The sequence below is a fragment of the Bemisia tabaci genome, chromosome 6, assembly GCF_918797505.1.
Source record: "Bemisia tabaci chromosome 6, PGI_BMITA_v3".
Taxonomy (NCBI): Eukaryota; Metazoa; Arthropoda; class Insecta; order Hemiptera; family Aleyrodidae; genus Bemisia; species Bemisia tabaci.
Window position 1 is genome coordinate 4,250,083 of NC_092798.1, and position 14,701 is coordinate 4,264,783.

At 41.3% G+C, this 14,701-nt stretch overlaps 1 protein-coding gene across 1 annotated transcript in view; it reads left to right on the forward strand.

Moving 5' to 3' along the window:
* The first annotated feature begins 231 nt into the window (after positions 1-231).
* Positions 232-14,701, forward strand: part of LOC109040485 (uncharacterized) — a 32,786-nt gene continuing 18,316 nt past the window's right edge. Inside the window, exon 1 of the mRNA XM_019056453.2 lies at positions 232-417. Coding sequence (XP_018911998.2) covers positions 321-417 — 97 coding nt within the window. The 5' untranslated portion in view covers positions 232-320. The remainder of the gene's footprint in view (positions 418-14,701) is intronic.

The following is a 14,701-nucleotide window of genomic DNA, read 5'->3' on the forward strand; positions in this document are numbered from 1 at the left end:
GCTTGATGCGCCACATGGCTCCTGAAACTCAGAGGCGAGTTTCGAACACTGTGTCAGACACGACCTGTCAACGGCGCTGCGGGTTGCGCTCCAAATAGAGCGCGAGGTTGCCGGTTGTGTGAGAATCTCCGTGATTTTAGCTTCACCGAGGGCACTAATTTTCAATGTCAAGGCTCACGCGGCAACGCAGCCTAATATCGAATAAAATTGACGTGGGGGAAGCCCCCGTCATTAATTGTGTTCGACAGGGGTTTTGAGGCTGGGTCGGGTCGGCGCGCCCGCGACTTCCGCAATTTGTCTCCGACCGGGTCGCGATCAGCATGGCCGAACTCTGGAAGAAAGCCGTCAAAAAGGCCACCAAAAAGAAGAAACAGCGCAACTTGTGGATAATCTACCGGCAACATTACGACGATACAGGTACCGCTACCCAGGCTATTTTTCTCGCAGGATTCACCCCCCCCCCCTCTCCTTTTTTAAATTTTTTTTTTTTTAAATTTTGCACGGTTCTCGCGTGTATCGACGGTGAAACTACCAAACCACGTACCTCGGTTTGCGACGTCGCAGACTTCCTGTCATACTTTATTTTTTAAATGAAAAACTACTTAACATCCAGTCTTGAAAATGTCTGTGATTTTTCCTCTTTGTGCGGAGAAAATTCCGTGAAAATTTCAAGGAATGATATTGATTTGGTCTACTTCAAAAAAAATAAAATGTGAGCGTAGATTTTTAAACACCGCAAACGAGATACGTGGTTTGGTAGTTTCACCGTCGGTATGCTGTATGCCATACGCATCAACGGTGTAAGTCAGTGGCGTAGCTTGCTTTTCAATACGGACCGTGTTTATCAAAAAGGAACCAAACCACATTCTCGAAAAAATTGAGTTAAGAATGTTTTTGAGTTTCACAAGCCGCATATTTTCTCCTGCCAAAAACTGAAAGCCGAAAAACAGAAATTAGTTTGTGAAAAGAGGGGTTAAAGTTTCTTTACTGCACATGAGCCTATAATGCAGGAGTAAAAATTCAAACCTCTTTTTCTCAGTTACGCAATTCAACGAGGGTTGGTTCCTTTATGATGAACTCTGTTCATATATAGACTGATTTTCCATTTAAACCTATGGAAAAGATCGATAAACAAGGTTTTCGCAACGAACACCTTGATACTCGATTCTTCACCATAGCTTCAAATGGGGGAGAGGTCGATAATCGATTCCTCGTAAATCCTCAACCACCCGAGTAGCAATGATGGCGATGAGTTGCTATTAGACCGGAGAATGTAGCGCGATTTTATCGACGTCGATTCATTGCTACATCATCGGGTAAAACATTGCGATAAATTACGATTTCATCGTATCAATTTGCAATAAATTCGGGATTTTACCGACGGCGATTTATCGCACTGTTAGCTAACATGGACTCGTGATAAATCATCATCATCATCATCACATATAATTCCGTAAGCCCGATACTTTGGGTCAAAATTTAGCGGGGACTGTCGGGCCGATCCGGGCGCAAGGGGTACCGGTTTGACCGACAGAGCACAGGGGAGAATTTCATGAGCCGCCCTGCGCCGTCCGCAGCGCGCATGGTGCACGACCCGCCTTTCATTATTACACTTCATCTAGCGTTGAGAGTTCACTAATTACTTCACACGACCAAAGTGTAATTTTAAAAGTCAAGAATTAAAAAAAAAAAAAAAAAAAAAAAAAAAAAAAAAAAACCATATTGACGGTGTAAGTCGGCAATCACATAACTCGTTTGCGGTGTCTGAAAATCTTTGCCTCTATATTATTATTTTAAAACAGAACAAGTTGACATCATTCCTTGAAGTTTATGCAGAATTTTCTTCTCACAGAGAGGAAAAATCACGGCAGTTTAGAAGAATTGCCTTCGAGTAGTTTTCCGTTCAAAAAATACAGTATGCAAGGAAGTCTGCGACGTTGCAAACCGAGTTATAAGATCGCCGACTTACACCGTCGATTTACGAGTTTCTCCATCAGGGAGCTCTCCCCGCATGAAATCCTTCCCCGCCCACCCGCCGGGAGAGCCGCTGCGTGCTGCCGGTGTGACGGTGCGGTGGCGTTTGCGGACGTGGCGTTTGCGGATTCTAAGAATCGGGTGGCGTTTGCGGATTCTCATATTTTGACGGTGGCGATTGCGGACAGGCGGAACAGGGCCGGTGGACTTTGCGGACCAGAGAATTTCGGCGGTGGCGATTGCGGACGGAGGGGTAGGCACCTACGTATGCTGCCCCCCACCCCTGCGCTGTATATTAAAGAGAAAAATTACTGGAGAGGCTCTGGATTCCTTTTCGTGGATGTAGATGAATGAAAAAAATATTAGTATTAAACATTAGTATTATATTAGTATAAAAACATATGAGCAGTGAACATACAGTAAATTTTTAAAAAAAGGCATATCAGAAATCGCAAGAAACTGAAAAATCGTCAGTTTCAGTCCATTTTTAGGATGAAAAACATGTTGTAAATTCTAGTCCAAAATTACTGAAAGTCAAACAATTAAAATGTGTTTCCATTTTTCGTATGTAATTTTTTAACATTCAGTAATTTTGGATTAGAATTTACAACATGTTTTTCATCCTAAAAATGGACTGAAACTGACGATTTTTCAGTTTCTTGCGATTTCTGATATGCCTTTTTTTAAAAATTTACTGTATGTTCACTGCTCATATGTTTTTATACTAATATAATACTAATGTTTAATACTAATATTTTTTTCATTCATCTACATCCACGAAAAGGAATCCAGAGCCTCTCCAGTAATTTTTCTCTTTAATATACAGCGCAGGGGTGGGGGGCAGCATACGTAGGTGCCTACCCCTCCGTCCGCAATCGCCACCGCCGAAATTCTCTGGTCCGCAAAGTCCACCGGCCCTGTTCCGCCTGTCCGCAATCGCCACCGTCAAAATATGAGAATCCGCAAACGCCACCCGATTCTTAGAATCCGCAAACGCCACGTCCGCAAACGCCACCGCACCGGTGTGACACGCGCACGACGCCTACAAACCTAACGGGCTACTTCACGCATTGCGCAATGCTTGAAGTATCCCTTTGGGTTTGTAGGCGTCAGTGCGCGTTTCGAGCTGGCATCACGTCGCGCGTAGCGTGCCATAAACTTGCTCAAAATTAATAAGTCAGGGTGTTAAAATTTCGGCGATTTGTCATCAAAGTCGAAATTAGAAACTCAAGGATCATGGCGCGATTGCCAAACTTTTGTGATCTTTCAGTCATTGTCCGACTTATTTCTTCGTATTCTTGAGTTTTGGACCATTGTGCGCCGCGGGCGGCGCTCATGAATTTCTCCCCTGAGCTCAATGGCGGTTTGACCGTCCCGGTCTCCCTATGGCGGGAAAAATAGAGGGATCGTGCGGTGGCCCCGCGCCCTTTCCGCTCTTTGAAAGATTGGTTATCCCGTTTGTCCCGTCGCCGTCGGGAGATGCGCGGTTTATCCTTAATTATTTTCGGGCGCTTTTTTTTCGGTCAGCTGATACACTGAAAAAAAATTCTCGGCGTTTTTACCGAGGTCCGTTGGTACCTTTACCATCTCACTTTTTTTTACCAATTATTGGTAATTTTACCAAGACAGACTGGTAAGCTTACCTAAAAACCGGCATTTTTACTGTTTTTTCAGGTAAGAATACCACTTTTATTGGTAATCAATTCCCGGTAACTTTGCCATTTTATCTCGGTAATCCTACCACAGTCGATAAAAAATATTGGCGTTTTTACCAAGGTCCAGTAAAATTACCGAGAAAGTTCAATAATTCTACCGAGATTTCTCGGTAAAATTACCAATTCCATAAATGATAATTTTACCGAGAAAAAACTGGGATCAAATAGAACCCTGAATTCTTGGAAATTTTACCCTTTTCTTAGTAAATACACCGAGATTTTTATTTCGGTGTAGTTCGGCTGCCCGAGGTGGTTGTTGTCATGGAAATCGCCGTGGGCGATGGATTTTCGGCGGAAGCGTACCTCAAAATTTCACGTAAATAAACCATATTCGCACAATAGGAAGTTCAGAGATCAACTTTGAATGAGACATAAACAATGCGATGATCAAAGTGCGAAGTCACGGATCTCCTTTTGCGACGTTGCAGAAGCTAGACTCCCTGCCACACTCAACGCAATTTATTCAAATTTATCATCACTTTTGTTCTCCTTCGGCAGAATATTCTGAATATATTTCAAGCAATGAATTTAGCTTCTTTCTCATTTAAAAAAATTGAAAAACATGAGTAAACAAAAAGCTGGAACATGTCCGCAATCCTTCGATCCCAGGATTGCAGGCTCGCGGTGTGAACACCAATACTGCCGTGCTAAGGAAGAGCGCCGTATGAACATTCGAGTGTTATGCCAAATTTCCCTTGATAAAACGTGAATTTTGGACGACATTCATGCACATTTTTCTTTGAAATTTTCTGATATTTTAGAGTACATTGCGTACAAAATTGTCTGAGAATGTTGAAAAAAAATATTTACAATTTTCCCGGTAAATTCGGTTTTCATTGAAGGAAACTTGGCAATGAGAATGTTTGAAAAAAATATTTACAATTCTCCCGGTAAATTCCGTTTTCATTGCAGGAAACTTGGCAATGAGAATGTTTGAAAAAAATATTTACAATTCTCCCGGTAAATTCGGTTTTCATTGAAGGAAACTTGGCAATGAGAATGTTTGAGGAAAATATTTACAATTTTCCCGGTAAATTCGGTTTTCATTGAAGGAAACTTGGCAATGAGAATGTTTGAAAAAAATATTTACAATTTTCCCGGTAAATTCGGTTTTCATTGAAGGAAACTTGGCAATGTCTGAAGGCTCATACGACATTCTTCCTTAGCATGGCAGAAGAGGCAGCGAGGATACGCTAACCCTACATTAACCCCTAACCGTGGTAATAACATTTTTTATTAATAAATTCAGCTTTTCCGCTCATAGAAGAAAGAATAATTTACTAGGGTTAAATTGCACGCCAAACTTCACTGGGACAGTCTCAGTGATATGAAAGTAAGACAACTTAAATCTTGACGCGAAGCTCAAGCTGTACACACTTTGAATTCAGTTCCCGTAACCAATACACAATAAAAACGTAAATAGCTTAGCTAGGAGTTGTGTTCAGTAATTTTCGTTGCGCGAATCGTGTTCTGCGTGAAATTTTGATCAAGAATCATGTATCTGAGTGTTTACATTCTTAATTTGTTTAATGGTCCACAACAACAAAAGCAAAACATAAAAAAACAAACATAGAAAACTTTTCTAACTTTTCTCCAAAAAAATGTTTTATCGGGAGAAACGAGGCAACGATGGACTGCTCATACGGCGTCGAAACACAACATGCAGCCTTTTAAGCACACAACGCCTTTTAAGCCCCATTTTTCGATGCCACGATTATCCTAACGCGAGTTCGAATAATCGTGCCGAACACGGTGCGGTCGGTGTCAAACTCATATTAGCGCCTACAAGACTGCATGAATACTTCTCGCATTGCACCAAACGCACTGCGAGAGTTATTTGCGATAACTACTTGACCACGGGTATAGGCACATTGTTGCTAACTGGATTGAAGGCGCATCACATTGTGAAGAAGACTCGACACTCGACTGAACTCCCTTCCATGGCTAGCGCGACGCTAAAATCGCCGCAAAATTAGGACCAAGCGTCAGTTCTTTTGAAGGTCCCTGACCGGTTTTTGCCACAATTAAAGGGTAAATAAGTATCTTAATGGGCCTGTTGGAAACTTTTGCCAGAGCAAAAACAAGGTTATTACTCAAAGTGCCTCAAAAATAGAGATGAGCGCATCGGCAAACTCTGAAATGCACTCCTAACTTCGCAATCAGCGTAAGAAATTTGCGATTTTAAAGCTTCTCGCTTCAAAAAGGATACAGCACATGTGAACATTTCGATAGAGGAGTCGTTCCATTCAATCCCTGCTCAACATGGACGACGCTTGCAAGTTGAGGTCAATCAAGGCGGATCAACGCGAGAAAAAGGTAAATGTCAACACGCAGATTGTTATCAGGTGGTGAGAATCATCGTCCCGTCACATGTGTTTTGGGTTTTGGTGGATTGGCGTCGGCTGTGTTGAATATTGCCTAGTGTCCTTGTGAGCAGGGGTTGGATCGAAAAACTCCTCTAACGAAATGTTCACCTGCGGGCCGATTATTGAAATTTAAACCAGCCCGATAAGACATCGAATTGCGATATATTTCACGGTTGAGATAGGGCTATGTCTTGTCGTAAGCGGCGACATAGTGTCGATGACATTTCAATAATCGCCCCGCTGTGCCGTGTGCCGTGGTATCGTTTTTAAAGCGGGAAGCTTGAAAAAACGCAAATTCCTTATGCAAATTGTGAAGTAAGAAGTGCATTTCAGACTTTGCCGATGCGCTCATCTCTATTTTTGAGGCACTTTGAGTAATAACCTTGTTTTTGCTCTGGCAAAAGTTTCCAACAGGCCCATTAAGATACTTATTTACCCTTTAATTGTGGCAAAAACCGGTCAGGGACCTTCAAAAGAACTGACGCTTGGTCCTAATTTTGCGGCGATTTTAGCGTCGCGCTAGCCATGGAAGGGAGTTCAGTCGAGTGTCGAGTCTTCTTCACAATGTGATGCGCCTTCAATCCAGTTAGCAACAATGTGCCTATACCCGTGGTCAAGTAGTTATCGCAAATAACTCTCGCAGTGCGTTTGGTGCAATGCGAGAAGTATTCATGCAGTCTTGTAGGCGCTAATATGAGTTTGACACCGACCGCACCGTGTTCGGCACGATTATTCGAACTCGCGTTAGGATAATCGTGGCATCGAAAAATGGGGCTTAAAAGGCGTTGTGTGCTTAAAAGGCTGCATGTTGTGTTTCGACGCCGTATGAGCAGTCCATCGTTGCCTCGTTTCTCCCGATAAAACATTTTTTTGGAGAAAAGTTAGAAAAGTTTTCTATGTTTGTTTTTTTATGTTTTGCTTTTGTTGTTGTGGACCATTAAACAAATTAAGAATGTAAACACTCAGATACATGATTCTTGATCAAAATTTCACGCAGAACACGATTCGCGCAACGAAAATTACTGAACACAACTCCTAGCTAAGCTATTTACGTTTTTATTGTGTATTGGTTACGGGAACTGAATTCAAAGTGTGTACAGCTTGAGCTTCGCGTCAAGATTTAAGTTGTCTTACTTTCATATCACTGAGACTGTCCCAGTGAAGTTTGGCGTGCAATTTAACCCTAGTAAATTATTCTTTCTTCTATGAGCGGAAAAGCTGAATTTATTAATAAAAAATGTTATTACCACGGTTAGGGGTTAATGTAGGGTTAGCGTATCCTCGCTGCCTCTTCTGCCATGCTAAGGAAGAATGTCGTATGAGCCTTCAGACATTGCCAAGTTTCCTTCAATGAAAACCGAATTTACCGGGAAAATTGTAAATATTTTTTTCAAACATTCTCATTGCCAAGTTTCCTTCAATGAAAACCGAATTTACCGGGAAAATTGTAAATATTTTCCTCAAACATTCTCATTGCCAAGTTTCCTTCAATGAAAACCGAATTTACCGGGAGAATTGTAAATATTTTTTTCAAACATTCTCATTGCCAAGTTTCCTGCAATGAAAACGGAATTTACCGGGAGAATTGTAAATATTTTTTTCAAACATTCTCATTGCCAAGTTTCCTTCAATGAAAACCGAATTTACCGGGAAAATTGTAAATATTTTTTTTCAACATCCTCAGACAATTTTGTACGCAATGTACTCTAAAATATCAGAAAATTTCAAAGAAAAATGTGCATGAATGTCGTCCAAAATTCACGTTTTATCAAGGGAAATTTGGCATAACACTCGAATGTTCATACGGCGCTCTTCCTTAGCACGGCAGTATTGGTGTTCACACCGCGAGCCTGCAATCCTGGGATCGAAGGATTGCGGACATGTTCCAGCTTTTTGTTTACTCATGTTTTTCAATTTTTTTAAATGAGAAAGAAGCTAAATTCATTGCTTGAAATATATTCAGAATATTCTGCCGAAGGAGAACAAAAGTGATGATAAATTTGAATAAATTGCGTTGAGTGTGGCAGGGAGTCTAGCTTCTGCAACGTCGCAAAAGGAGATCCGTGACTTCGCACTTTGATCATCGCATTGTTTATGTCTCATTCAAAGTTGATCTCTGAACTTCCTATTGTGCGAATATGGTTTATTTACGTGAAATTTTGAGGTACGCTTCCGCCGAAAATCCATCGCCCACGGCGATTTCCATGACAACAACCACCTCGGGCAGCCGAACTACACCGAAATAAAAATCTCGGTGTATTTACTAAGAAAAGGGTAAAATTTCCAAGAATTCAGGGTTCTATTTGATCCCAGTTTTTTCTCGGTAAAATTATCATTTATGGAATTGGTAATTTTACCGAGAAATCTCGGTAGAATTATTGAACTTTCTCGGTAATTTTACTGGACCTTGGTAAAAACGCCAATATTTTTTATCGACTGTGGTAGGATTACCGAGATAAAATGGCAAAGTTACCGGGAATTGATTACCAATAAAAGTGGTATTCTTACCTGAAAAAACAGTAAAAATGCCGGTTTTTAGGTAAGCTTACCAGTCTGTCTTGGTAAAATTACCAATAATTGGTAAAAAAAAGTGAGATGGTAAAGGTACCAACGGACCTCGGTAAAAACGCCGAGAATTTTTTTTCAGTGTATCAGCTGACCGAAAAAAAAGCGCCCGAAAATAATTAAGGATAAACCGCGCATCTCCCGACGGCGACGGGACAAACGGGATAACCAATCTTTCAAAGAGCGGAAAGGGCGCGGGGCCACCGCACGATCCCTCTATTTTTCCCGCCATAGGGAGACCGGGACGGTCAAACCGCCATTGAGCTCAGGGGAGAAATTCATGAGCGCCGCCCGCGGCGCACAATGGTCCAAAACTCAAGAATACGAAGAAATAAGTCGGACAATGACTGAAAGATCACAAAAGTTTGGCAATCGCGCCATGATCCTTGAGTTTCTAATTTCGACTTTGATGACAAATCGCCGAAATTTTAACACCCTGACTTATTAATTTTGAGCAAGTTTATGGCACGCTACGCGCGACGTGATGCCAGCTCGAAACGCGCACTGACGCCTACAAACCCAAAGGGATACTTCAAGCATTGCGCAATGCGTGAAGTAGCCCGTTAGGTTTGTAGGCGTCGTGCGCGTGTCACACCGGTGCGGTGGCGTTTGCGGACGTGGCGTTTGCGGATTCTAAGAATCGGGTGGCGTTTGCGGATTCTCATATTTTGACGGTGGCGATTGCGGACAGGCGGAACAGGGCCGGTGGACTTTGCGGACCAGAGAATTTCGGCGGTGGCGATTGCGGACGGAGGGGTAGGCACCTACGTATGCTGCCCCCACCCCTGCGCTGTATATTAAAGAGAAAAATTACTGGAGAGGCTCTGGATTCCTTTTCGTGGATGTAGATGAATGAAAAAAATATTAGTATTAAACATTAGTATTATATTAGTATAAAAACATATGAGCAGTGAACATACAGTAAATTTTTAAAAAAAGGCATATCAGAAATCGCAAGAAACTGAAAAATCGTCAGTTTCAGTCCATTTTTAGGATGAAAAACATGTTGTAAATTCTAATCCAAAATTACTGAATGTTAAAAAATTACATACGAAAAATGGAAACACATTTTAATTGTTTGACTTTCAGTAATTTTGGACTAGAATTTACAACATGTTTTTCATCCTAAAAATGGACTGAAACTGACGATTTTTCAGTTTCTTGCGATTTCTGATATGCCTTTTTTTAAAAATTTACTGTATGTTCACTGCTCATATGTTTTTATACTAATATAATACTAATGTTTAATACTAATATTTTTTTCATTCATCTACATCCACGAAAAGGAATCCAGAGCCTCTCCAGTAATTTTTCTCTTTAATATACAGCGCAGGGGTGGGGGGCAGCATACGTAGGTGCCTACCCCTCCGTCCGCAATCGCCACCGCCGAAATTCTCTGGTCCGCAAAGTCCACCGGCCCTGTTCCGCCTGTCCGCAATCGCCACCGTCAAAATATGAGAATCCGCAAACGCCACCCGATTCTTAGAATCCGCAAACGCCACGTCCGCAAACGCCACCGCACCGGTGTGACACGCGCACGACGCCTACAAACCTAACGGGCTACTTCACGCATTGCGCAATGCTTGAAGTATCCCTTTGGGTTTGTAGGCGTCAGTGCGCGTTTCGAGCTGGCATCACGTCGCGCGTAGCGTGCCATAAACTTGCTCAAAATTAATAAGTCAGGGTGTTAAAATTTCGGCGATTTGTCATCAAAGTCGAAATTAGAAACTCAAGGATCATGGCGCGATTGCCAAACTTTTGTGATCTTTCAGTCATTGTCCGACTTATTTCTTCGTATTCTTGAGTTTTGGACCATTGTGCGCCGCGGGCGGCGCTCATGAATTTCTCCCCTGAGCTCAATGGCGGTTTGACCGTCCCGGTCTCCCTATGGCGGGAAAAATAGAGGGATCGTGCGGTGGCCCCGCGCCCTTTCCGCTCTTTGAAAGATTGGTTATCCCGTTTGTCCCGTCGCCGTCGGGAGATGCGCGGTTTATCCTTAATTATTTTCGGGCGCTTTTTTTTCGGTCAGCTGATACACTGAAAAAAAATTCTCGGCGTTTTTACCGAGGTCCGTTGGTACCTTTACCATCTCACTTTTTTTTACCAATTATTGGTAATTTTACCAAGACAGACTGGTAAGCTTACCTAAAAACCGGCATTTTTACTGTTTTTTCAGGTAAGAATACCACTTTTATTGGTAATCAATTCCCGGTAACTTTGCCATTTTATCTCGGTAATCCTACCACAGTCGATAAAAAATATTGGCGTTTTTACCAAGGTCCAGTAAAATTACCGAGAAAGTTCAATAATTCTACCGAGATTTCTCGGTAAAATTACCAATTCCATAAATGATAATTTTACCGAGAAAAAACTGGGATCAAATAGAACCCTGAATTCTTGGAAATTTTACCCTTTTCTTAGTAAATACACCGAGATTTTTATTTCGGTGTAGTTCGGCTGCCCGAGGTGGTTGTTGTCATGGAAATCGCCGTGGGCGATGGATTTTCGGCGGAAGCGTACCTCAAAATTTCACGTAAATAAACCATATTCGCACAATAGGAAGTTCAGAGATCAACTTTGAATGAGACATAAACAATGCGATGATCAAAGTGCGAAGTCACGGATCTCCTTTTGCGACGTTGCAGAAGCTAGACTCCCTGCCACACTCAACGCAATTTATTCAAATTTATCATCACTTTTGTTCTCCTTCGGCAGAATATTCTGAATATATTTCAAGCAATGAATTTAGCTTCTTTCTCATTTAAAAAAATTGAAAAACATGAGTAAACAAAAAGCTGGAACATGTCCGCAATCCTTCGATCCCAGGATTGCAGGCTCGCGGTGTGAACACCAATACTGCCGTGCTAAGGAAGAGCGCCGTATGAACATTCGAGTGTTATGCCAAATTTCCCTTGATAAAACGTGAATTTTGGACGACATTCATGCACATTTTTCTTTGAAATTTTCTGATATTTTAGAGTACATTGCGTACAAAATTGTCTGAGAATGTTGAAAAAAAAATATTTACAATTTTCCCGGTAAATTCGGTTTTCATTGAAGGAAACTTGGCAATGAGAATGTTTGAAAAAAATATTTACAATTCTCCCGGTAAATTCGGTTTTCACTGAAGGAAACTTGGCAATGAGAATGTTTGAGGAAAATATTTACAATTTTCCCGGTAAATTCGGTTTTCATTGAAGGAAACTTGGCAATGAGAATGTTTGAAAAAAATATTTACAATTTTCCCGGTAAATTCGGTTTTCATTGAAGGAAACTTGGCAATGTCTGAAGGCTCATACGACATTCTTCCTTAGCATGGCAGAAGAGGCAGCGAGGATACGCTAACCCTACATTAACCCCTAACCGTGGTAATAACATTTTTTATTAATAAATTCAGCTTTTCCGCTCATAGAAGAAAGAATAATTTACTAGGGTTAAATTGCACGCCAAACTTCACTGGGACAGTCTCAGTGATATGAAAGTAAGACAACTTAAATCTTGACGCGAAGCTCAAGCTGTACACACTTTGAATTCAGTTCCCGTAACCAATACACAATAAAAACGTAAATAGCTTAGCTAGGAGTTGTGTTCAGTAATTTTCGTTGCGCGAATCGTGTTCTGCGTGAAATTTTGATCAAGAATCATGTATCTGAGTGTTTACATTCTTAATTTGTTTAATGGTCCACAACAACAAAAGCAAAACATAAAAAAACAAACATAGAAAACTTTTCTAACTTTTCTCCAAAAAAATGTTTTATCGGGAGAAACGAGGCAACGATGGACTGCTCATACGGCGTCGAAACACAACATGCAGCCTTTTAAGCACACAACGCCTTTTAAGCCCCATTTTTCGATGCCACGATTATCCTAACGCGAGTTCGAATAATCGTGCCGAACACGGTGCGGTCGGTGTCAAACTCATATTAGCGCCTACAAGACTGCATGAATACTTCTCGCATTGCACCAAACGCACTGCGAGAGTTATTTGCGATAACTACTTGACCACGGGTATAGGCACATTGTTGCTAACTGGATTGAAGGCGCATCACATTGTGAAGAAGACTCGACACTCGACTGAACTCCCTTCCATGGCTAGCGCGACGCTAAAATCGCCGCAAAATTAGGACCAAGCGTCAGTTCTTTTGAAGGTCCCTGACCGGTTTTTGCCACAATTAAAGGGTAAATAAGTATCTTAATGGGCCTGTTGGAAACTTTTGCCAGAGCAAAAACAAGGTTATTACTCAAAGTGCCTCAAAAATAGAGATGAGCGCATCGGCAAAGTCTGAAATGCACTTCTTACTTCACAATTTGCATAAGGAATTTGCGTTTTTTCAAGCTTCCCGCTTTAAAAACGATACCACGGCACACGGCACAGCGGGGCGATTATTGAAATGTCATCGACACTATGTCGCCGCTTACGACAAGACATAGCCCTATCTCAACCGTGAAATATATCGCAATTCGATGTCTTATCGGGCTGGTTTAAATTTCAATAATCGGCCCGCAGGTGAACATTTCGTTAGAGGAGTTTTTCGATCCAACCCCTGCTCACAAGGACACTAGGCAATATTCAACACAGCCGACGCCAATCCACCAAAACCCAAAACACATGTGACGGGACGATGATTCTCACCACCTGATAACAATCTGCGTGTTGACATTTACCTTTTTCTCGCGTTGATCCGCCTTGATTGACCTCAACTTGCAAGCGTCGTCCATGTTGAGCAGGGATTGAATGGAACGACTCCTCTATCGAAATGTTCACATGTGCTGTATCCTTTTTGAAGCGAGAAGCTTTAAAATCGCAAATTTCTTACGCTGATTGCGAAGTTAGGAGTGCATTTCAGAGTTTGCCGATGCGCTCATCGTGATTTTTGCGACATTATCTGAGTGGAACAACTCTTATTTTTGCTCTGGCAAAAGTTTGCAACAGGCCGATTGCAACGATTCAGCAACTCGGACGATGGTTAAACGATGCAGCAATTCTGAAACTTGATGCACGTAAAATTAATTTTGGTTTAATAAAAAGAAAACAGATAACGAACGGAAATATCGCGTCGGAATTTTTTTTTATTTTATTTAAAGTCATTCCGAGAATTTCTCTGAAACTTCTACAAACCTTGTGTGTAGCTTTTTTTTTTAAAAAAAAATATTGATTAAAAATAAAAAAATGAGTAGAGGTTTGCAACGTTGCAATCGGAGAAAAGAACACTTTTTTTCCGCGTGTAGGCATCGATTTTTTTTGTCCATTTACGGCAGGCGTAACGAGATAACTATTCGACCACGGGTGTAGGCATATTGCCGCTAGCCGAATGGAAGGCGCGTCACACTGCAAACATGACTCCACGTCCACAGCGTTCCCTTTCTTGGCTCGCGCGACGATACAGTCACCGTTGAACAAGGATTACGTGTCATCATTCTTGCCTCTCTACTCCGCTTTTTACCATAAGTAAAGTGAAAATGTGTGTCCTCATTGCAACGATTGAGAAACTAAAAGGATATTTAATTTTTTTGTTTTGTTACATAAAAAGAAAATAGAATGAATGAGGATATCGCGTCGAAATTTTCGATGCTTACATTTGAGATAAATTAGGAAAATTCGTGGAAAAACTGTGTGTAGTTTTTTAAAAACGGTGTACAAAAATAAAACATGAAAATTCGTACACAACGTTGCAATTAGAGACAAATATGCTTTATTTCGCATGCACCCGTCGGCTTTTGAATCCATTCATCTCTTAAATAACTTGAACGTGGTTATTCTACTATTTTTGCGTGTAGCGGCCGTGAGTGGTTGGCGGCCGCGTAGCGGCTACAGGCCTCTAGTTGAGATATAATTGCGATTTTATGGTGATAAAATTTCGACAAGATTGAGGACAATCGATCTAATTTTGCGCAATTCTTAACTTCATGTAAAAGTGTCGCAATTTTTCCTTTGAAAAATGCTAAATGGGTACACATCTCATTTGCGGTGTTTGAGAATCTCCGGTTCCTTTTTATTTTTCGAAAAGAGTACAAATGGACATTATTTCTTGAAGTTTTTGCAGAATTTTCTTCGTTCGGAGATGGAAAATCACGGCAATT